The sequence below is a fragment of the Mirounga angustirostris genome, unplaced genomic scaffold (assembly GCF_029215605.1).
Source record: "Mirounga angustirostris isolate CCGP_5_RB_7025 unplaced genomic scaffold, mMirAng1.0.hap1 SCAF_15, whole genome shotgun sequence".
Classification (NCBI taxonomy): Eukaryota; Metazoa; Chordata; class Mammalia; order Carnivora; family Phocidae; genus Mirounga; species Mirounga angustirostris.
In genome coordinates this window covers 32,033,642-32,057,774 of record NW_026991723.1, presented here as the reverse complement: position 1 = coordinate 32,057,774, position 24,133 = coordinate 32,033,642, and the positions used below count along the sequence as shown (strand labels likewise).

General features: G+C 36.6%; 1 protein-coding gene across 7 annotated transcripts in view; it reads right to left on the bottom strand.

Moving 5' to 3' along the window:
• The window catches only part of UHRF2 (ubiquitin like with PHD and ring finger domains 2), a 94,487-nt gene that overhangs the window by 56,578 nt on the left and 13,776 nt on the right, over nucleotides 1–24,133 (bottom strand). For 5 of the 7 annotated variants that reach the window (XM_054509215.2, XM_064578936.1, XM_054509214.2 and 2 more), the window contains 3 exons: nucleotides 18,710–18,969; nucleotides 4,778–4,870; nucleotides 296–514 (listed from right to left, as the gene is read on the bottom strand). In XM_054509215.2, the coding sequence (XP_054365190.1) occupies nucleotides 296–514; nucleotides 4,778–4,870; nucleotides 18,710–18,969 (572 nt within the window). The remainder of the gene's footprint in view (nucleotides 1–295; nucleotides 515–4,777; nucleotides 4,871–18,709; nucleotides 18,970–24,133) is intronic. The other 2 variants (XM_045882395.3, XM_064578937.1) reach the window with 2 other exon arrangements.

The following is a 24,133-nucleotide window of genomic DNA, read 5'->3' as shown; positions in this document are numbered from 1 at the left end:
TAAAAATTACATTCCTTGATTACTTCAGTAGCTAAAGGGCATCAGTGTTAAGTAATCTTTTTTTTTTTTTAAGATTATTTATTTATTTGACACAGAGAGAGAGAGAGAGTGAAAGAGAGAGAGCACAAGCAGGGGTTGCGGCAGGCAGGCAGAGGGAGAGGGAGAAGCAGGCTCTCCTCTGAGCAAGTAGCCCGATGAGGGGCTCGATCCCAGGATGCTGGGATCATGACCAGAGCTGAAGGCAGCCACTTAACTGACTGAGCCACCCAAGCGCCCCCAGTATAAGTAATCTTACCCTAAGATAATATTCACACGAAGTTCTTTTTTGGTCCTTGAGATTGTCTTCAATGCGGTAATTTCTGCATCAAACCAAAATCCTCTATTACCAGGATTTTCTACAGAGTAATTAACCATTACCACATCACCGACATTTAGTTCATTCCATTTCAAATTGGTTCTAGCTCGTGGTCGAAGATCCTTGACATTTATTTCTACCATACCACTTTCTGGGTATCTGAGGAGAGAAAAAGAGAAGAATCATAGAATGCTGCTTATGATTACTACCAAAGACTAAAAGTATATGCAACATACATAAAAACAATCATTTCTGAATTTCACTTAAATGGTATTTTTCCATGATTGTAACTGCCAGAATAAACAGTTCTTGCTAACATTTTATTACGACGTTCTTTGCTAGCTTAAGCGGTAGGAGTAGGTAAAAAAAACACAAGCTCTTCTTGCTCTAAATTTTCTTGACCTAAGCTTCAAAACTACTTTATTTAACAGGTGCTGACCTGTTCTTGAACTTGGGAATCAGTTCATTGAGATCTGCTGTTTGTTTTACACACAGAACATGAACTTAGTACATTTCGGTACGTTTCAATAACCACCATTTTCCCAGGAAGAGAGGCGAAATTCTAGTTCTTACATGTAGCCATGTAGCCTAGTAATGGCAAAGAAGAAAAAAAAAGTGGACCCATGTGAAATAATTCTAGCAGAATCTTGATTTTGTGCTTCTAAAGGTAAGCTTAACTTAAACTGAAACCTGATCTGAACCTAAAGCTTTAGAAGTTTCCTAAATTTTAGGCCTAACTTCAGAGAGCAATGTAACAGTAACAGTTGCTACAAAATTAAGACCTGTTACCTTTATGTATAGCTTGGTAGTAGGGGGACAAAGAAATGGGTAATATCTGGTTCCTACTCCTGGAAAGCTCAATCTGTTGGGGTAGGCCAAACTACTATAATAGTGTTTCTCAAAGTATGAGCCCCAGACCAGGAGAATCAACATCATCTGGGAACATGTTACAAATGCAAACTCTTCGGCTCCACTTCGGATCTAATGAGTCAGATAATCTGGAAATGAGGCCCAGCAATCAATTTTTACAAATCCTGTCAGTAACTGAAAAGCATGTTCCAGTTTGATAAACCTAGTGTACTATAAGAATAAGTATCATACCCTAGTATGACAGTATTAACAAGGTAGAAACAAAGAAAAGACCATTAACCCTTAACCGAGTGGCCTGCTCAAAATATAAGTGGGTCCAAAGATGGAAGCAAGCTCTAGCAGGAAAGCCTTGGTTCTTCTGAAGAAACCAAGTACTATGCAAGCGTAGGACTCTCACAGAATACCTAACTCATTTAGAGTAAATGGGTATAAATCCTGGGTGGGATCTTTAATCATCCAATTTAACAAAGTCTCTTCATATTTTAGTTAGTTGAAAAAGAACAATCTCAGGATTAGCAAAGGGCCTCAGAGTAGATCTGGTCCATTTACCTTCTTAGTGCCATAACTCCCTTCTACCACAAGCCTTCCAAATAAGCATGTAACCTCTGCTGGGACAGTAAGTGGTAAGGGGGCACTTTTAACCCTCAGAAAAGTCATTCTATCTTCATATAGCTCTGACATAGGGAAGAGAAAATACTTGATACTGGATCAAACATAAGCTTTGAAACTCATTTTATGAGTAAGTCCCAAGAAGAAATTTATACACTCTGTCCACAAAAGACCTAATAATGGACAGTCTAAATGTCCCTGCCACCCTCAATATTCTAAGTAAAAATGTTTTAAGTGGATTTCCATCAACTTATATAAAAAGGTTTTGAGTCCTTTATCATCCTGGTGTCTTCACTGGCTGGGTTTAAGTTCCCATTTTTGCTTCTTAGTACTGGATATCCTTGGGAAAACTCTGTATCCGTACTAATCCTCTGTCTTATGTAGAATGTAGTTTAATGTTAACTGTTATCACATGTGGTTTCCATAACTAAAATGAGACTTGTAAAGTGCTTAAAACAGTACATAATGGGTTAAATGTCAGTTAATATTCTGTCATTATCCCACAGAAATAATCCCAAAGAAACTGACAAGTACAAAATCATGTCTATGGTTCTGCTCTTCTCCCATTTCAATCCCTTTTTTTAACGGTTAAACCTAAATTTAGAGGTCTCTAGCCAAACACTTGCGTTTATACGCTCATGTTGTTTCACACTGGTTTGGTCACAAAAATAACCAACATTTCTCCCGTAAAGTGAAGTTAAACTAGATTTTTTTTAGGACTTCTCTAATTTTGAAGTTTGTGAACTTGTTTCCTGCTTCAATATCCTTAAGACCACATAGGACAGAAAACTATTAAGTAAGATTCTTTTCTCAGCTGTAATGTCACGATGCCAAAATATAATTTTCACATTATGTATCTGTATGTTTAATACAGTAAGAAAGCGTATTTCAATGGCAAAAAAATTCTCCATTTGCCTAAGTTTGTCAAAGTTTGCCTAAGTAGATACTAAGAAAGAAAATATCTTAAAGTAGAAATCTTGACCGAAGTATCAAAATTGTATATAAAATCATGTTTATCAGAGATAAGGCAAAATAAATTATCCCATACATCAGAGCAAGGGAATTTAAGCTATACTTGCCCTGGAAATTTGTATAGTTTCATAACAGAATTATATATACATATATTCTACATATATACACTAGTCTATAGAAGGTAACTCATGAAAATGAAGTATACTTTTTCTAATTTCAGCCAAAGAGATGTTAAGTCAATGTTCTGTATAAAAACAGACATGGAAGGGACATATACAACTACTCTTATCAAAGTCAAGAACATGCCAAGTGCTCAAATATTATTCTTTTCCTGGGCATCTTCATCTACAGACATCCTAACACACAGAATGGGGACACATAAGCTCCACTATAATCCCTTTTTCTTCAGATTCATATATCCAACTACATTTCTAACAGATACCTTAGAAGCATCTCAAATTCAAGGCATCCAAGATGGAATTCCCCATCCCATAATCTGGTGTTCAGTATTCTCTAGAGGAAACTATTTATACTCCCAGAAACTTAGAATTATCCCCGGTTCCTCTAATAATGCCTCCATCCAGTTAGTAAGTTCTCCTTATGCTTTACCTTTAACATTTCTTTAATGTGACTATACCCCCTTAACAAAGACCTGCATTTCTCTAAGCCTACCGTCAAGGCCTAACATAGCTCCCTGTCTTTGGGATCACATCTTAAACCCACATCACACTTTTGCTGAAGTCTAAGACACAGATCTACTTAAAATATTTTGTAAAGTTTGATAATGGTCTGTTCATAAGTTGTGGGAAAACAAGTATTCTCATACACTGTTGATGGAAATACAAAGTAGTACTATCCCCTTGTAGAGAGGAATTTAGCAATAGCCAGCAAAATTGCCTATGTTTACCTTTTGACCCAGGAATTCCATTTCTAGGAATCCATTCCAAATATTAAATAAAAATCCCCATGAAAGGACACATACACCAAGCTATTTATAGCTATACTATCTGTAAAAGCAGGACTACAAACAATCAAATGTCTACAGGAGAAAACCACTTGAAATAGCATATGGTGCAATTACATAATGGAATACTATGCTCCCATGAAAAAGGAATAGAATATCTACAATGGAGTTATATGGAGAGCTATGGTCACCAAAAAAAATGCAAGATGCAAAGTGTTCATAGTGTGCTACTTACTTCCTAATAAGTGTGTGTGGAAATACAAATACACACACACACACGTATACATACATATACAAATTGGTGTGAATATATAATTATATATGCTTATATTTTAAAATGGAAGGATAAACCAAAACTAATAAATATAGTTACTATAAAAAGAGGTAAGAAATAGAAGAAACCATGATGGACATTGTTTCTCTTCATGTATCTTGTTTGGGAGATTTACCTATAGAACCATGTACTGTTTTTTACAATTACAAAGCAGAATTTAAAAAAATATAAGAAATCCCTAAAAAAATAGAAGCATGGTGGCTTAAGTACATAGGGAGGAACCATTACAAGTGACTTAAAAACACTAGATTAACAATACATCCTAAATAGGGTTATTTCCTAAGGACAAAGTAGAAAACAAAACCAATTTTTCCATAATCATATTTTTTGCAATATTACTACTGCCTAGCCTGAAACTACAATGAGTAGGATAAGGCAAGTCAACGGTGTTAGTATTAGGAACCACGATTTTCAAGAGAAAAAAATAATAAATGGAAGATTAAAGAGATTAAATTATAACTCCTTACTCTCAATTTAATTGGAAATAGCAATATAAACCGATGGTATATTTAAGTATTTCCTGCCTGTGTCCAATGAGAAGATCCAGAAACATGATTAAACAAGTATCGATAAGCAGCCCAGACTATGTGCTTTAAATACCATCTCTAATAAGAACTAGGGCTCCTTGAAGAAATGTGCAGGAAATAGAAGGGCTTGGGACATCCTACTATACCTGAATGCAAAGAAGCCTTCAAGAACGGTTATGTCAAGCTGAACTTGAAGGAGCCTCCACAGGCCAGAGATGGGACGATTTGGGCACCAAGAACTTCAAAAAAAGGGGTTAAAATCTATTAGTTAATAACGACATTTAAAAGTAAAGATCTTACTGGCCAACCTTTGGAGGATGCTAAAAAACTTAACACTCAAAAAGTTCAGGAATCAAGTTTTTCTATATATGAAACTGGTTGTTAAAGTTCTTTATGAAAGAATTACAGCTAATAAATGAAGGAAAGATAGAAGGAGGCATCCTCCTTTTTGCAACAACAAAATAGTGGATCTAGGTAGAGATTAATGGCTGCTAAACCATTAAAAGCTAATAGCAAATTTCACAATAAATGGACCAGGATGACAACAATGAATCTTAAGATCCCCTTCCCAAAAAAGGAAAGCAGCAGGTATTATGTGCCTCCCCATATTATACAATACATAAGTAAACATCATCTCTCAACTAGTCTTATCAGATAAAGAATTTGAATCCAATCAAACCTCCAGATAGAATTACAAGCTTTCAGGAAACTAACATTAACAGAGAAAAGTTAAATACCACTAATAGGGATGTAATCAGTAAAGCCCAGACTCTGGGAAAACTGAATAAACAGTCACTTGCACAAATAAATTAGCAAGAAGGAAAAAACAGGTTAAGTCTCAACTTACAGATTTAACCCATCAATTAAACATTATGGGTAGATCTTGGTTTTGATCCACATTTGGACAACCTAAATATATTTTTGGAAGAGACAAGACTATTGACTGGTTATTTCATACTTATGAATTATTACAAATTTCATGTGGGATTTATTGATTTGTTAAGGTCTCCAAAACCATCTCCAGGTTCAGTGATTTACTAGGGAAACTCACAGGACTCTTTTTCATAGGGCAGCATATGGTTGTTTCCACAGCTATGATTTACCACAATGAAAGGACGCAAAGCAAAAAACAGCAAAGGAAAAAGGCACATAGGGTAAAATCAAAGGAAACCAAGTACAAACTCAGAATCCTCTCTCAGTGGAGTCACACAAAATGTGCTTAAATCCTCCAGCAACAAATTATGACAACACATGTGAAATATTATCTACCAGGGATGTTCAGTAAAGAATACACGATTTTTATTAGGGACTAGAAGCAGGTGTTCAGCACAAACTAATACTGTTTGCAGGTTAGGCACAGTGAGGTTTTTTTTTTAAAGTCAGGGAATGAGGAGAATCCTCCTGAAAGCTAAGTCCTCAACACCAGCCTAAGGTCCACTGCACAAACACCTTTTAAAGAAAATCAGTCTGAGATCTGATATGTTCTTTTCTTACTTTAAAAAGAATCCTTTTAGCTATTTTGCCAGTTGAATGCTCTGAGATGTTAAGATGGAGATGAACCTATAAAAAATAGGGACTAGGTAGCAAAAGCCCTTAGACCATGTTTGTCGGTCACTTTGAAAGGCGAAGAAAGGAGGGTTGAGCAAGAAAAGCATCAGAATGTGGTACAACTCTGACAAAGTCTGGACCAGTCCAGTGGTGAGCTATGGTACAGAAATTGACCACAGGGTTCCACAGTGGGCAGAAACTGCCAGGCCACACTTGTTCACTGGTTGGAGGGTGCCGGGAGAATGTTGTCTTGGCTCAAAACACTGTGGCAGGTCTCCAAAATGCTGTTGCTAAAAGTTTTCAGCTAATTGCATTTATTCCTTGCAGCTGGTCAATTTTTTTTTTTCTTGAAGGGAGGAGCAGTGCACCCACCCTGGCTACTAAGGCCATTTACTGGTTGAAATGAGATAAGGCTTGGGACTTGCTTCAAAATAATCCAGTGGTGCTTTGGGATGCTGGTTTAAACAAGATTGGCCAGGAGTTCATAATGGTTGAAGCTAGGGGATGGGTTCATTATACTGTTCTCTCAACCTCTGGATTTCTATAATAAATAAGAGTGCTTTGTGGTTCAAGTTAAAATCCAAACAAAAGGCTCATCCTTTTTCAGTTTTCCCATATATGTACAAAACTCAAAAAGTTAATACTCAAGCCTTACAATGAGGACAAGCAGTCTCCTGCCCCAGCCCACCATATTCCTGGCTTGTATTCCCCAGATGCAACCATTTTTAATTCTCAGCTTTTTATTTACATCCATATTTTTAAATAACATGCTCATACTTTGCTTTTTACTTTAAACTATTATTCTACCCATCTCTCATGTACGGCTCATTTGTCTCCACACTCCTCTTCCTTATAATTGGTAACACATAGCCTTGCTTTAAGTGTTCACATATTTACAACTCGTAGAAGTGCTAGCACCCGCCCCCAATTTTACAGATGAGGCACAGAGACATTTTTTTGGACAAGAACAAGAAGCAGAGACAGGATTCAAACTCTGATTATCTGGGTCTAAACCCATATTTCTGCAAGGTCTGACGAACTTTTTCTTGCTTAAGAGCACATTATACAATCTTTGTTAACTAAGTATTTAATAATTTTTTAAAGATGTTAAGTAGAAATCACAGGTAAATAAAGAAGTATTAATACCGGTCCTTTCTTCCACAGTTTTGGTTTCCACTGAATGCTTAACTGTTCTGCATCATTATTTTATCTTCATTCTGCCATGGTTGTTAAACTCCTGTATATCCAGACATTTCAGGCACTCAACCAAACTTTTTGGCTTCAAAACATCTTTTAGAGACCTCGTCCTAAGTCTAATCTGGACAACTTGCTCTGTAGGCCTAGACCTGTTCCACAGTTTCATGCTGGGATCCTTTCATTATTTCCTGTTTTCTTGAATACCACTGTCTCCCTCTTTCTTGGTGTAAACCCTGAATAGGGTGGGAGCAGTTAAAATGATCTTTCATAAAAATTAACCAATCCTTTTGTTCTCAGTTTTATTTCATATGCCTACCTCCAAGGTACCTGGTAAATCCAAGGCCTGAGCCTTTCAAAGGTTCTTCAATGCCAATTTAGTTGCTTGTTGTTGGCTTCTCATCCTTAGGTTCCAGTTTTCTCTGGCTTACTAAGTTAGGTATCATTTACCCATTAGCTTCTTACCTTCCAAAAGTTTGTTGCTTTCTTTTCTGTGTCTTTTACTCCTATCCCATTTTTTCTCCTTGGGAGTTTATGCATTGATTCTTTTACTGTATTCTAGGAAGGTTTAAGGACTGGAGACAAACTGGCATCTTAATCTTCCATGTTTAAATGAAAGTCTTTATTCACTTTTAGTTTCACTTCTTACTACTTACCAAGATTGTTTTTGATGTTCTTAAAAACAAAAAACCTGTAGTCAGTTCAACTGTTAATTATGCCAGTACTCAATTTAAGTACAGGCAGTCCCCAATACAGCATTCTCCCCGTCCCATGAGGTCCGATGTATGGTTGAAGACAACCTCTGCAAACCAGTCCAAGTACCTAACTTCTTTCAGCATTTGCACTGAGCAAAACTATGTAGGACACTATTTGAAAGATTTTGGAAAGTGTTGGAGCCTTGAACAACTTCGAAAACAGGGCTCAAAATATTCTCAAAGATTGAAAAACAGAGAGGTAGGAATCTATCAAGGCCAATTTTACCTACATGGTGCTGAGGGGCAATCCTATAACCTATGGAAGCATGAAACTAGGATTCTTCTTTCTCTTGTACTACATGACTTCCTGTTCTCAGAACCTAAAGTCAAGGTTATTCTAATATAAGTTTTTCTAATTAGCTACTTTGCATCCTTTAGAGTTTGGACAAATCAGATAACCCTTAAAAATCCCTAAGCTTGGGGCGCCTGGGTGACTCAGTCGTTGGGCATCTGCCTTTGGCTCAGGTCATGATCCCAGGGTCCTGGGATCTAGCCCTTCACTGGGCTCCCTGCTCGGCGGGAAGCCTGCTTCTCCCTCTCCCACTCCCCCTGCTGTGTTCCCTCTCTCACTTGTGTCTGTCAAACAAATAAAATCTTAAAAAAAAAAAAAATTTCCTAAGCTTATTGTTGAATCACTATATTGTACACTTGAAATAACATTGTACGTTATCTATTCTGGAATTAAAATTTTTTAAAATTCCTAAGCTCAAGTTTTTTCAGTAACATTTTCATTGGTCCAAATATTTGGATATCTTTTAGAGCTATCCTTTGGACTACATGCTTTTGATTAATCTTAACTATGTGACATCTTAGCCATCTTAGCCAAAGCCAATCCTGTCTTCAATTGACAAAACAATCCTTGAATAAAGCCTGAGGAGTTAAATTTCAGGGAAATTAAGTATTCTTCAAAAACAGATTATATAGTAAACTACCCTTCCTTAGGTTAGCTTGTAGGCTAACACTAATTTTAGACTCAAACTGTATTAAGCAAAGTAGTATCACTGAAACCTTCCTTCAAAATATGGCTTCCTGGAGCTAATATGCTTAAATAAGAACACCATTCACCTGGAGGCATGTTCTACTTTAGCAAATCTTTAATGTCCTACCGTGTGCAAAAAGCATTTATTCTAACAGATAACATTACTAAGTTTCACACCTTAAATGTAAAGCATACTCAGACAATTAAGAATTTTGTAGTAGGGCTTTACATATTACATGGAAATAAATCTCATTTGTGTAACACATTAACAAAGGTAGATAACTGTTTTAATAATGTAAACAACATAATTATGTTAAAAAATACCTATGCCAAAGATAAAACTGTATTTAAGAGTACTTACCAACCTGGCTTTATTAATGAAATGCAGAAAGTTTGATCCTACTATTACTGGGTATTTTTCAAGGTTATTAGGGAAAAAATAGGTCAAGTAGATATTTACAGAAGAGGAAATTAAAGCTGCAAGAGTTCAAATAAAACAAAAAACCTTACCAATAAACCAAAGACCTAGAATTCAAACCAAATTCTGATTCTAATACCTGAACTATAAAAGAACTACCACTATGAATACTTACCACCCTACGCAGGAGTGAGGGTGGGTTTTGGTGTCCCTGCAGGAGTGGGGGGTCGGTTTTGGTGTCCCTCAGGAATCTACATTTTAAACATCTTTCCCCCATGAATCTGCAGTGCTGCTGACCAACCTTTGGAGAAACACTAATGTAAAGGGAGGATGTATAAATTTGAAAAGGTGCAATCTTAAAAATTCTTCTAGGCACTAAGTGATCTTATAACACAATAGAAGAACAATGACAAAGTCACAGACCTGACTTCTTCTGCCCTCCTTTTAATTATGATCTCTTCAGAACATGGCATGTCAGAGAAAGTTGGAGGAAATACTTGAAGTCTTTGGTAAATACATTATACTAATCAAGTAACAATGGGGCAGACTGGTTGCTGCACATAGGTTCTGAAATTAAACCTCTCATTCTTGCTGCCTATACTCAAAAATCAACAGAACTCTGACTTGATTAAAGAAAAATCCCCTACTCTTTCTCTCCCATCAAAACCCAGAAATCATTAGATTTTGACATTGCTTAAAATATTTTTGGGACTCCCCGGGACACTCGGCCACATGGCTAAGTCGGTTAAGCATCTGCCTTCAGCTCAGGTCACGTTCCCCGGGTCCTGGGATCGAGTCCTGCATCGGGCTCCTGGCTCAGCAGGGAGCCTGCTTCTCCCTCTGCCTGCCACTCCCCCTGCTTGTGTGCTCTCTGACAAAATCTTTAAAAAAATATTTTTGGGAGTCTTTCAGAAACAGATCACTACAACAATACAGTCAAGAAAATTGGTTTTGTTACTTTATAGAAAAAACTTTTATCTAAAAATACCACTTGTTTGAGTCAGAACTGGCTCAATGACTTCTATATGCAATAATTAAGGCTACTCAAAGAATGCAACATAGGCTGAGAGCAGCTTGAAAAATCTTAAACAATGCTGAAAGCAATCACAACATTATACTAAGATACTTGCCAAATGAGCTTTTATAATTATAGTCTAGCATAAGTTCCCCTCCAAGTCCTAAGTGATGCTATGACATTTCCATTTGACTCAATCCAATGGTAGAGCCTTGACACTGTGTTAAAAAGCAGTTTAACCTATTTGATTTAAAAAGTCATATACTACTAATGAGCTATGGATTCTCCCCACAGGAAAAAGGCACACAGGCATTTATGGACAACTAAAGAACCTTTGGTTCAAGGTATCTGTTCTGCAAAAACATCATAACTGGAGAGACAGAAAAAAATTTTAATTATGTAAACAACCCTAGAGGCTACATACAGATGTTTTATTATATTTTATAAGCATGCTTCTCTCAAAATTATAGTATGATAGAACGGTTGCCAAGTATGTGCTTTTGTGAACTGGGGTCTATCACTTACTAGCTGTCCAACATCAGGCAAGTTAAAACCTCTCTAAATCTCAGTTATCTCCACTTAACACATAAAAGAACTATCTACACCTCATTGAGTTTTTATGAGGATTATATAAAACAATCTAGGTAAGTATTTGCTAAAATAACACTGTCAGGCACTGTACAGTTATTAAATTAAGCTACTATAAAAAGAATATTTTAAAGATTTTTATGTATTCATTAGAGAGAGAGAGAAAGAAACAGAAAATGAGCTGGGAACCCGGTGCGGGGCTCGATTCCAGGACCTGGAGATCATGACCTGAGCCAAAGGCAGATGCTTAACCATCTGAGTCATCCAGGTGCCACTAAAAAGAATACTTTGGAATAATTTACTAAAAAGTCAAAACAAAAACATTAGTTTCTGAGGTAAAATGACATTTCTATTTTAAATGGGAACACTATAGAGCACGTGATTATGAAAACTCTTAGCAATCATTTACTCAGTTTAAAGATTTCAACTTTGCCTAGCTACAGACAATAAGTACTCATTCTTAACATACAATATAGAAATAAGGAGTGCCTGGCTGGCTCAGTCAGTGGGACATGCAACTCTTGATCTTGGGTGTAGAGATTCCTTAAAAATAAAATCCTAAAAACAAAACAAAACAAAACAAAAAAACCAAACCCTCCATGTTTAAGCATTTTCCTTCTTTACATATATACTTCCTTACCAAATTAACAGGTGTTTTCTAGCTTTTCTCTTTACAGAAATCAGCTAAAATTGAGAAATCAAGAACTCTACATTAGACTACTAAGTTTAATAAAGCAGTAGAGAAAGCAAATCACTTGGGGTGCCTGGGTGGCTCAGTTGGTTAAGCATCAGACTCTTGGTTCTGGCTCAGGTCATGACCTCACAGTTGTGGAATCAAGCCAAGTCAGGCTCCCTGCTCAGTGTGGAGTATGCTTCAAATTCTTTCTCCCTCTCCCTCCCACTCTGCCCTTCCCTGCTCGGGTTCTTGGGTGCTCTTTCACTCTCTCTTCTCAAATAAAATCTTAAAAAAAAAAAAAAAAAAGAGAGAGAAAAAGAGGGGAAGAGAGAAAAAGAAAAAAGAGAGCGGGAGACAGAGACAGAAAGAGAAAGAAAGCAAATCACCAACAAGAACAGTATTCCCAAATTCACTTGTTTGACCTTGTATTATGGGATTTAAGACTAAGACTTTTAAGGCTCTAAGACTAACTAAAGGTGCATTGTGAACCTTAAAAGCAAGAAGGCATCAGGTAAGATTTTGAGATCTAGGTCAAATTCAGAAAGTTCTTAGAAGGACCAACTGTATAAATAAGAGCCTAATTTAACAGGAAAACCAGGATTAGTCTCGGAACAAATATTCAACCATTACAGAGTATTGTCCCCCACTCAAGGATTTACCAACATCATAAATACATCAATTTTCCATAAGCTCATTATGGACATTGCTTTCTATGCAAAGTTAGTACAGATAGTGACTGCATAGTAGAAAATAGTCCTTCATTCAAAGTTACATACAAATAATTTAACTTGACTGAAATGGCTCTTTTAGACTTAGTTCTAATAATTTTGTCTATATGAAAACAAAATGGGGGGAAAAAAAACAAGCCACAAACCACCTGGACTTGTGCAAAATAAGGATGAACAGTCAGATTCCTCAGGTATTACGTATCATCTTTGGCCTTTAATAAACTATTTACTCAAACTGTCTAACAACCCCCTTTTCCCATATTGTTCTTTAGTAGCAGGTGTCTGTCAATTGCCTTTGGCCCAGACTTATCAGCTGTTATCAATGAGTGGTTTGCAAACATGAATGTGCAGGAGAATCACCCAGAGGACTTATTAAAACAGACTGGTGAAAAAAAATAAAATAAAAAATAAAACAGACTGGTGGGCCACTCCAGGACTGATTCATTACATCTGCAGTGAGCCCCAAAACTTACTTTTCTAACAAGTGATGCTGATGCTGCTGGCCAAGGAATATACAGAGAACCACTAGTCTAAGGGCAGCTGTTCTTGACCACAGCTGCACGTTAGAATCACAGGGGAACTTCTGTAAACACCAATGCCTGGGAGTCCCTCAGAACAATCACATTAGAAGTTCTGGAGGTAGGTCCTAGACAACTAATGTGTACCCAGGGTTGAAAGCCACTAGTCTGGTTATTTAAATCTAAACCAAATCTACTGAGAACAGGTATTGCTTAATACAAAAGCAGGGTAAGATTTTTAGCCCTTATCTGCTGATAAAGCAGGCAAATAAGGAGTCGAGATTAAATTCATATGGTGGCCTCAGCTGCTTACATACCTAGGGTTAAACTCAACAGAAGTTGTATGTATGCTGCCGGTTTTAAATCCCAGGCAAAGTCTCATTAAGTCTTTAGGTCATACAAAATGGCTGACCTTTGAAGACAACAGAAACAGAGGTTACTATCAATCCCATGTACCAAGTTTAGGCTGAGTGGCAATAGTGCATATTGGTTAACTCTTGGCTCTGGAGTCAGAGCATTTAATAGATGTTACCTTTGACAAGTTACATAATTAAGCCTTGGTATCTTTGTTTGGGAGTTAATGAAACTAACACTGTAGTTATGCTAAAGATCACAGGGGCATCCATGTAAGAAGTTGTATCAGAGTCTAGCACCTAAGATTTAACATAATCTAAATTGCTGTAAACTATGCCATACACATACTACCTAGACATTAACCTACCAGAAACATTAAAGAAATTATCATCCTCTCCAAGTCTACTTCTTCCCCTTCAGTCAACATCAGGGTGTTTCCTCTTACAAGATTACAGTCATACCCTTTTGAATTTACATGTTCAGGACTGTAGTGTTAAACTTTAAATACCTTACCTACAGAGGGAATAGTTAATGGAAATAAATACAACTTTTAGAAAGCTATGAAGTATACAGTACAAGCTTACTATGAAATAAGGGAAAATTTCAGGTTCTCTAATTGCTTAACCATTTCATGATTTATAATTGCCTGTTATTACCCTGACGTTCACTCATTTCTGAATCCCCCCCCTTTTTTGTCCAAAATACCACTTTTCATCAGGCATAGTCTCTTCCCGGTAATCATGGCTTTGGGAGGAAAAATGGTAGCTCTCCTCACAGCCATGTTGTACATTCCCATTAACCGGGTACTTTTTAAAAACCTTAAGGAGGATTTCAGAATTCCTTTGAATCTAAATCTCTTAAGTATAAATTTAATATTCCTACTGCCAACTCTTTTCCTCCCAAGTACTTAACTACGTTGAGTTCTAAAAATACAAAGCCCTTGCTAAGACAAGGGTAACAGCAAAGTCATATAGAATAGCAATTAGGAAAAAAAAAAACAAACCCATAAATACCTACTTTGTACCAGACACTTTGATGTTAACATCACATGTCTGCTTTATATTATTTACAGTAGATGTGAAACAAAGCTGACAAGCCTAATCTAGGCCTTATGATTGATGAACTACAAGATCTTCACTAGAAGCCTTCAACAATTCAGTCTATGTCCATCAAGAATCTACAGAAAAGGGACCTTTATGGGGTACCTGGGCGGCTCAGTCAGTTAAGCGTCTGCCTTCAGCTCAGGTCATGATCCCGGAGTCCTGGGATCAAGCCCTGAGTTGAGCCCCCCTGCTCAACCAGGAGGCTGCTTCTCCCTCTCCCTCTGCTTCTTCCCCTGCTAGTGAGTGCATGAGCTCTCTCAAATCTTAAACAAAAAAACAACCCTTACAAACAGTAAAACTCTTAAATCTTAAAATATTTCAGATAAATCTCAATCTGTTCATGAATTTACAAAGTTTTAATCTTTAATTTTTGAAAGGAAAAATGAAGATTAGGAAAACAAATTTATGTTTTAGGACCATGTCTACCACTAGATTTTATTTGGCTTTTTGGGGTTCCTTGGTCCCATGTACCTCTCTGCTCTGGCTAAGTGACAGTCTGCTCAAATTACACTATTATACTCAGAGGTTTGGAGGTATGATTATTAATTAAGCAGATTACTTTCAATTTACTCGAACAGGAGAGAAATGAGGTTAGTTCACTGAGCGAAATGACAACAGTATCAAAAACGGAATGGGATGGTAGCCTGTAAATACTTAATGCCTATTTAAGTAAGCTTAAGTCCAAAAAAACTGAGAACTTCTGTCGCAGAAGTAAAAATTATTCTAAGTTAGGGGTCACTTAATCTAATCACTTAAACTTTCTAAGTTCTCTTTGCAATGTAACATCTCTACTAAATCTCCCAGTCTATATGACTGAAGATGGCCAATGCTTGTTTACTGCTCACTGTTCAGGGCAGACCATTCTCTCTCTTTAGAGATTTGACTGGTTTGAAGTTTAGGTTATCCTAAATTTACCATCTTTGTTGTAAAGAACTTTCTCCTACACAGAAGATGTGGTATATATACACACAATGGAATATTATGCAGCCATCAAAAGGAATGAGATCTTGCCATTTGCAACGACATGGATGGAACTGGATGGTGTTATGCTGAGCGAAATAAGTCAAAGAGAGAAACACATGTATCATATGACCTCACTGATATGAGGAATTCTTAATCTCAGGAAACAAACTGAGGGTTGCTGGAGTGGTGGGAGGTGGGAGGGATGGGGTGGCTGGGTGACAGAGACTGGGGAGGGTATGTGCTATGGTGAGCGCTGTGAATTGTGCAAGTCTGTTGAATCACAGACCTGTACCTCTGAAACAAATAATGCAATATATGTTAAGGAAGAAAAAAAAAAAGACAGCAGGAGGGGAAGAATGAAGGGGGAAAATCGGAGGGGTAGACAAACCATGAGAGACAATGGACTCTAAAAAACAAACTGAGGGTTCTAGAGGGGAGGGGGTTGGGAGGATGGGTTAGCCTGGTGATGGGTATTAAAGAGGGCATGCTCTGCATGGAGCACTGGGTGTTATGCACAAACAATGAATCATGGAACACTACATCAAAAACTAATGATGTAGGGGTGCCTGGGTGGCTCAGTTGTTAAGCGTCTGCCTTCGGCTCAGGTCATGATCCCAGGGTCCTGGGATCGAGCCCTGCGTTGGGCTCTCTGCTCAGCGGGAAGCCTGCTCCTTCCTCTCCCACTCCCCCTGCTTGTGATCCCTCTCTCACTGTGTCTCTGTCAAATAAATAAAATCTTAAAAAAAAAAAAAACTAATGATGTAATATATGATGATTAACATAACAATAAAATTTTTTTTTAAATGTGAAAGCTATAATGATCCATGTCTTTTTAAGCTAAATACTTAGTTCCTTCAGTTACTTTTCATGATAATTTTACATTTTGGGTTCTACTCTGAAGATGCACCAGGTCCTGTTGGTATTCTTAAAGCATGAGAGATGGAAAATAATATTCCAAGTAGGGAATAATCAGGTGAATACAACAGTAACATTACCCTGCTTATTCTAGCTATCTTTTGATAAAACATCCTTACAATATAACTATTTAATAGCCACATTCTATTGACTAACTTGGAGCTTACTACTCGGAAAAAAAAAAAAAAAAACACCACCACTCCAACAGCACTCCTCAATGCATCCTCCATCCAAGGAATCAAGAACTTGTTTATTATTGAAATCAACAGGCACTTTAATATATTTTTAACTTACTTTCCAATAACCATGAGGAACAAAACTTTAACAGGATTTGTTATCCATACTGGGTCATGATTCCTTCTAGGTGCATACACCAGTCTTCTGTTACTTGAGACTCTTATCCAAAAGCTCATCCATTTTATTTTATACTTTGTTTTATATAGTCTTTTTCTCTTTTTAAAGATGTGAATGACATTCACCTACCACTTAAGCTTTTGTCATCTTTTATTTCTCAAAGACAGTTCAGCTATATCTTTAAGTTGCCAGCAGTGAAACATTTAATTCTATCACATCAAAGTATTTAGGACAAATAATTTTAGTCTTCTCATACATGTTGGATTTAGACTCTAACATTTATTCTAATCAGACAAATTTCTCCTTCCAAAAACAAAAACCCACAAAAAAACAGCCAAATAAATGCTAAGGTATAGTGATTTGTGCCCTAACATTACACCAAACTCAGGCCTATCCCTTGGAAAGTCTTACTCCAAAACCAATAGTCACCTAAAACTGTTAAAAATCTAATAAGCCTTAGTTCACTTACTGTTTAAAGATTACACTATTTCTCTGCCCTGACATTCTGTACAATATTTTTTGCCAAATAACTCTTCTTCTATTCTCTAAGAAATAAAACTCAAAGCAAATCAAGGACTCTACTTGTTGACAGCAGATATACAGATAGCTACAGTCCCCAATACCCTTTGTCACAGCATTCACAAACTCAGGCGGACTGCTATCAACACACCAACTCTAATCCCTTTCTATCCCAGACTCAATTTACCAATATTGCCAGTTCTGGCCAATCCCAGATCTTAATATTCATTCGACATGATATTCTATTTATTGTATGAAGTCTCACTTGAAATAAGCAATGTTGGCAAGTTAGCCACAACCACAGGATGTATCAGAAACGTAATGACTAATGAGATCTACCTTTGACCCCTTTCTAGGCATGCTGGAAATGCAGCTTAACACCAAAGTCTTTTACACCATTGTATGGGGGGGAAAAAAAATTAAAACCATTTTAGGATCTTGAACTCTTATACTTGATACAAGATTTGGTAGCCTAATATTTTCCATGCATATTAAGGTTATCACTTGAGTGATGACAAGTTCATTTAGTGTGTTGAATAAACACTAAATCTGCCCCAATGGTAACTTTTATACTAGAATTTTGAAAACAGGTTTAAAAAAAAAAAAAATCAATTTTAGAATCTTGGCCCTCAAGGCAAGTTCATAATACTGTTTTCATAAGAACATTTAAAAACGGTAGGCCTAGGTGGCTCAGTCGATTAAGCGTCTGCTTTGGGCTCAGGTCATGATCCTAGGGTCCTGGCATTGAGTCTGGCGTCAGGCTCCTTGCTCAGTGGGGAGCCTGCCTCTCCCTCTGCTTGTGCACTCACGGGCATGTGCTCTCTGACAAATAAATGAGTAAAATCTTAAAAAAATAAAATTAAAATTAAAAAAAAAAAAAACATTTAAAAACATTTTATTGGGGGGAAGGGAGTGACTGCTGGGTATGGGGTTTTTTTGTGGGGAGGGGACAAAAATGTTCTAAAACTGGGGTTTGTGGTAATGAACAATCCTGTGAATACACTAGTAACAGTGAATTGTACCCTTTAAATGAGTACACTGTGTATGTTAATTTTCTCAATAAGCTATTTAAAAAACATTTCAACCTTATCCTAATAGCTCTACTCTACATGTTCTTACATAGCAAAACAAAACCAAAAAGAAAACAAAAAACTCAAAAAACCAAAAACCAAAAACTAGATCATAGAGGAAGAGACAAAGAAACCCTTACACACTAAATTAAGCCAGGCATTAAGGCATTAACATTTCATTTATGAAAAACTACAAACCACTTAGGAGCCAGAGATGACTGAGCATTAAGAAGCCTTGTTACAGTAACCACTAAAAGGGTAACAGACTGAATATGACCCCTAAAAGATTTCTTAAGACTATTTGAAAACAATCTTGAAATGGAAGGCTTTGCTTCTATAAACAAAAATATGAACGAAGTCCTCAATAGCATGAGCACTTACTCATCATACTCGATATGATAAATAACGTCTTCATCAGCAGCAACAGAGTCTGAATTAGACGTAGAGGGTACAGTGTCCAATTTATTTGTATTCTCTTTGGAATTATGATTTACATTTCCATTAGTCCTTTTACAAGAACTGCCATTCTTCAGTGGAGTTTTGCCACGTGAATGTCCATCAGAAGCTCTAGTAACACTACGTATACGGGCTTCAAACCAAGCACCAAGGCCGACATCTCTGGCATCCACCAATTCATTTACCTAAAAAAAGTTTAAAATTAGTTAATGAAGCTTAATTTCATCTACTGCTTCAAAAACCATACTATAACTCAAGTTATTTTGAGAGTTATCATGGTTAACAACATTTGCAGCTATTCCTGTTTAAAGTAATAAGATTAGATCAAAACTATTCTTTTTGGATTATACTGTCAAATCTCTTATTTACTATTATGAAAATTAACTTTCCTTCTCATTTCATTCAATGAAATAGATATTTTTACTCTTTGCCTGGGTCTACATTAGACTTTTAAAAATATCATTCTTATGTACCTAAAGTGTTGTTCTAGCAAGTCATTAAATAAGAATGTCACTTAGTGAAAATCCGGGACTTCACAGGATTGTGGCTGTTATTGATTTGCTTCATTAATTTCTTCAGAATCCTAGAGATAACTTATAGTCAAACAGAAAACAGTTAAGTATCAGAAAAAACTTGAACATGGGGGAATTATACACATGTATAAAGGGAAGAATCTAGCAAACCCATCGATACAAAATGGGGTAGGTTCTATCACCAGTTAATAAGTCACTAGTAAATGCATTATTTAGTACCTCAAAGTACAAAATAAAGAGAACAGAGCTGTAAGATGCAAAATAGACATATTCAAGTCTAGTGGATAATCCAGAACTAAAATATGCAATCTGACAAAAGGAAAACAGTGCATTAGGAACCATGGGGGGCGCCTGGGTGGCTCAGTTGGTTAAGCGACTGCCTTCAGCTCAGGTCATGATCCCAGGGTCCTGGGATCGAGTCCTGCATCGGGCTCCCTGCTCTGCGGGGAGCCTGCTTCTCCCTCTCCCACTCCCCCTGCTTGTGTTCCCTCTCTCGCTGTGTCTCTCTCTGTCAAATAAATAAATAAAATCTTAAAAAAAAAAAAAAAAAAAAAAGGAACCATGGGTATCAGAGAAGAGTTACAATATGGAAGCTGGTTAAATAAAACACAAAAAACAAAAAACCTCTCCTAAAAAAAAAACCTGAAGAAACTGATCTAAAGGTGAGGCTCTTTCAAGAGCAATAACCAAGAGACCTCCCCCTTCAGCGTTTCTTCTTTTTTTTAAGGCCCTTAAAGGGAAAAAAAAAAAAAAGACATCATTAATACAAGATGATCATCTCATCAACCTAGTTCTTCCTGAGGGTATAGAGACCACTTAAGGTATCCAATAGAATTCTGACAGATGGTATAGTTTTGGGCCAGGGTGGAGTTTGTACTCAGTTAAATACTCATATATTATGCAAGTCTCTCTTTAGGCTTGTCTAACTCTAACAAGCTTAATAATTCCTCTTTTACAAGATAAGAAATGAAAAGCTCTGACAAGTTAACTTGCTCCAAGTGAAAGCTAATGAAATGTAAAGCTAGAATTTGCAGATATCGACCTTGATGCTTCTGTTCTTGCCACTGTATTAGGAAGCCTGATGAGAAGATGACAAGATAAGTAAATAGGAACTTCAAAGGTTAAGTGATGAAATAAAGTATTAAAAGATAAAATCAGAGATGAAACACAGTATATATTACATAAATTAATCCATGCATTAAATGGACACAAGTGCTTTTCTTCTTAACAGTCACTGGTAAGTTCAAAGACATACTTTCTTACAGGCAACATCAGCTAAAACAAAAAATAATCAATGTTAAAGTCGATCATACTTGGGAGAAGACACTGAGATTAGTCTTTCATAGCAAATCAAAATGTAAGGTTTTACGTAGCACTATGCAATTATTATAGCAGGGAATAGGGGGCATACAGTTGATACTGAAAGAGGTAACAGAAACATAAGGCAATGTGAAAATACTCCATTGTGCATTCCTAAGAGAGCTTACTATCTCATAAAAGGTAGGGCATTGAGTAAAAACCTTAGACTTATAACTGTAAGCAAGAACTACAAAGTCTCCATTTAGTTAACCACTCAGGACAATGCATATAAACTGGGTGGAAGAAATGCTTCTAAATTAAAAAGTATTTTGCACATTACACAGATATACTGAATTAGGTCAAATTTGAATGGGTCAAAATGCATGCAAGAGATTAAAGATCCTTTGTAAAGCCTGGGTTTTGAATATGGTTAAGAGGATACTTCAACTTATATGAATAACATGAAACAGAATATTGCCATGGTAATTTCTTTGATTTCATGGTAATACAGTTGAAAATTAAAAACTGAATTGATAAAAAGTTATGATATGCTATGATAAAAAAACCCTCTGTAAAGTAGGTCTAGAGGGAACATATCCCAACATATTAAAGACTTTATATGGAAAAACCCACAGCTAACATGTTACTTAACAGTGAAAAACTGAGAGCTTTTCTTCTAAGGTCAGGAACAAGACAAGGATGTCCACTCTTGCCACTTTTATTCAACTTAGCACTAGAACTTCCAGCCACAGCAATTTAGACAAAATTTTTTTAAAAGCATCCGAACTGGTAAGAAGTAAAACTCTCATTATTTGAAGATGACATACTATATACAGAAAACCTGAAAGACTCCACCAAATAACTGTTAGAAACAAATGAATTCACAGTAAAGTCACAAGATACAAAAATCAGTGTACAGAAATCTTTCGCTTTCTATACACTGATAATGAAGCAGCAGAAAAATTAAAACAATCCCATTTACAACTGCACCAAAAACAATAAAATTAACTAGGAATAAACTTAATCAAAAAGGTAAAAGACCTGTACTCTGAAAACAATAACACTCTGATATAAGAAATTAAAGATGACACAAAGAAATGGGAAGACATTCCATGCTCATGGATTGGAAGAATACTGTTAAAATGTCTATACTACCCAAGGCAATCTACACATTCAATATAATCCCTATCAAAATACCAACATCATTTTTCACAGAGCTAGAACAAACAATCCTAAAATTTATATGGAACCACAAAAGACCTCGAACAGGCAAAGCAATCTTGAAAAAGAAAAACAAAGCTGGAGGTATCACAATTCCAGATTTCAAATTCTACTATGGGGTGCCTGGGTGGCTCAGTCGTTAGGCGTCTGCCTTCAGCTCAGGTCATAATCTCAGGGTCCTGGGATTGAGCCCCACATCAGGCTCCCTGCTCCACGGGAAGCCTGCTTCTCCCTCTCCCAATTCCCCTGCTTGTGTTCCCTCTCTGTCTCTGTCAAATAAATAAATCTTTAAAAAAAAAAAATTCTACTACAAAGTGGCAGTAATTAAAACAGTATGGTACGGACACAAAAACAGACACATAGATCAATGGAATAGAAGAGAAAACCCAGAAATAAACCCACAGTTATATGGTCAAATAACCCTCAACAAAGGAGGAATAAATATCCAATGGAAAAAGATGGTCTCTTCAACAAATGGTGCTGGAAGAACTGGACACCCACATGGACCACTTTTTCTCACCACACACAACAATAAACTCAAAATGGACATAAATGTGAGACCTGAAGCCATTAAAACCTAGAGGAGAGCACACGCAGTAACATCTTTGACATCAGCTGTTGCAACCTCTTTCTAGATTTGCCTAGGGGAAACAAAAGCAAAAATAAAATATTGAGACTACATCAAAATAAAAGTTTCTGTACAGCAAAGGAAACATCAACTCAAAGACAACCTACTGAATGGGAGAAGGTATTTGCAAGGACATATCCAATAAAGGATTAGTATCCAAAATATATAAAGAACTGACACAACACAATATCCAAAAACCTAATAATCCAGTTAAAAAATGGGCAGAAGACATGAATAGACATGTCTGCAAAAAAGACATACAGATGGCCAACAGACCAATAAAAAGATGCTCAACATCATTAATCATTAGGGAAATGCAAATCAAAACTACAAGGAGACACCACCTCACACCTGTCAGAATGGCTGAGATCAAAACCACAAGAAGCACCAAGTGTTGGTGAGGATGTGGAGAAAAAGGAACCCTTTTACACTGTTGGTGGGAATGCAAACTGGTGCAGCCACTGTGGAAAACAGTACAAGCTTCCTCAAAAGAATAAAAATAGAACTACCCTATGATCAAGTATTCACACTACTGGATATTTACCTGAACAATACAAAAACACTAATTTGAAAGGTTTTATGCACCCCTATATTTATAGCAGCTTTACAATAGACAAATTATAGAAGCAGCCCAAGTGTTCCTCGGTAATTGATAAATGACTGGAGAGGTACATGTGTGTACACACACACACACACACACACACACAGGAATATTATTCAGCCATAAAAAAGACTGAAATCTTGCCATTTGCAACAATCATGTATTACGCTAAGTGAAATAAACCAGTTAGAGAAAAGAAACACCATACGATTCCACTCATATGCATATGTAAGAATTTAAGAAAATAAAGGGAAAAAGAGAAACCATGAAACAGACTTACTGCACACCTGAAGCTGATGTAACTGTTAACCATACTGGAAGTAAAATAAAAACTTTAAAAAATTGAAATATCTAAATCTCTCTATATTTAATAAATAAATTGAATTCTTAAATAAAAACCATCCTTCCACCACAGGGGGGAGGGGGACTCACAGACAAGTTGTTTACTGTCTCTTTCTATCTAGAAAGAGGTAGTCTATCCTTAGCCAGCAAGTACCTCCCTCAAAGATGTCAAATCATAAAAGATACAGGAAAACAAATTAATGGGGGAGGAGTGTTTGAACTGAAGTTATGAGATAGAGTTAAAAACAAACCCAATCACATAAATGTTAGCTGAAGAGCTGGATTTATTCATATAAAAAAATATAGCCACATTTAGAGAAGAATCTTCCATATCCAAGTAGGTGAATTAAAAAAAAAAAAAGTATGGGAGGCAAGGAGAAATCATTAAAAAATGAAATACCAACAAATACTGGAGAACTTACTATATCAGGTATACCTCTAAGCACTGTATATGTTCCATTTAAAACACACCAGCTCTCTCATTTAAGAACCAGCTCCTAACTTAGGTTAAAACACCCACACCCACACTCACCACCATCACCATCACCACCAAAAACCCCACACCAGCTCTGCAGATAAAACCTAGGTTTAAGTTTGTGTTTATCATCTACTTGGTATAACCTTGAACAAATTATTTAACCTGTCTCAGCCTCAGCTTCTTTATAAAATAATATACTTTGCTGTGTATTAAGAGATTAGTTGACTAAATCCACATGATGTGCCAA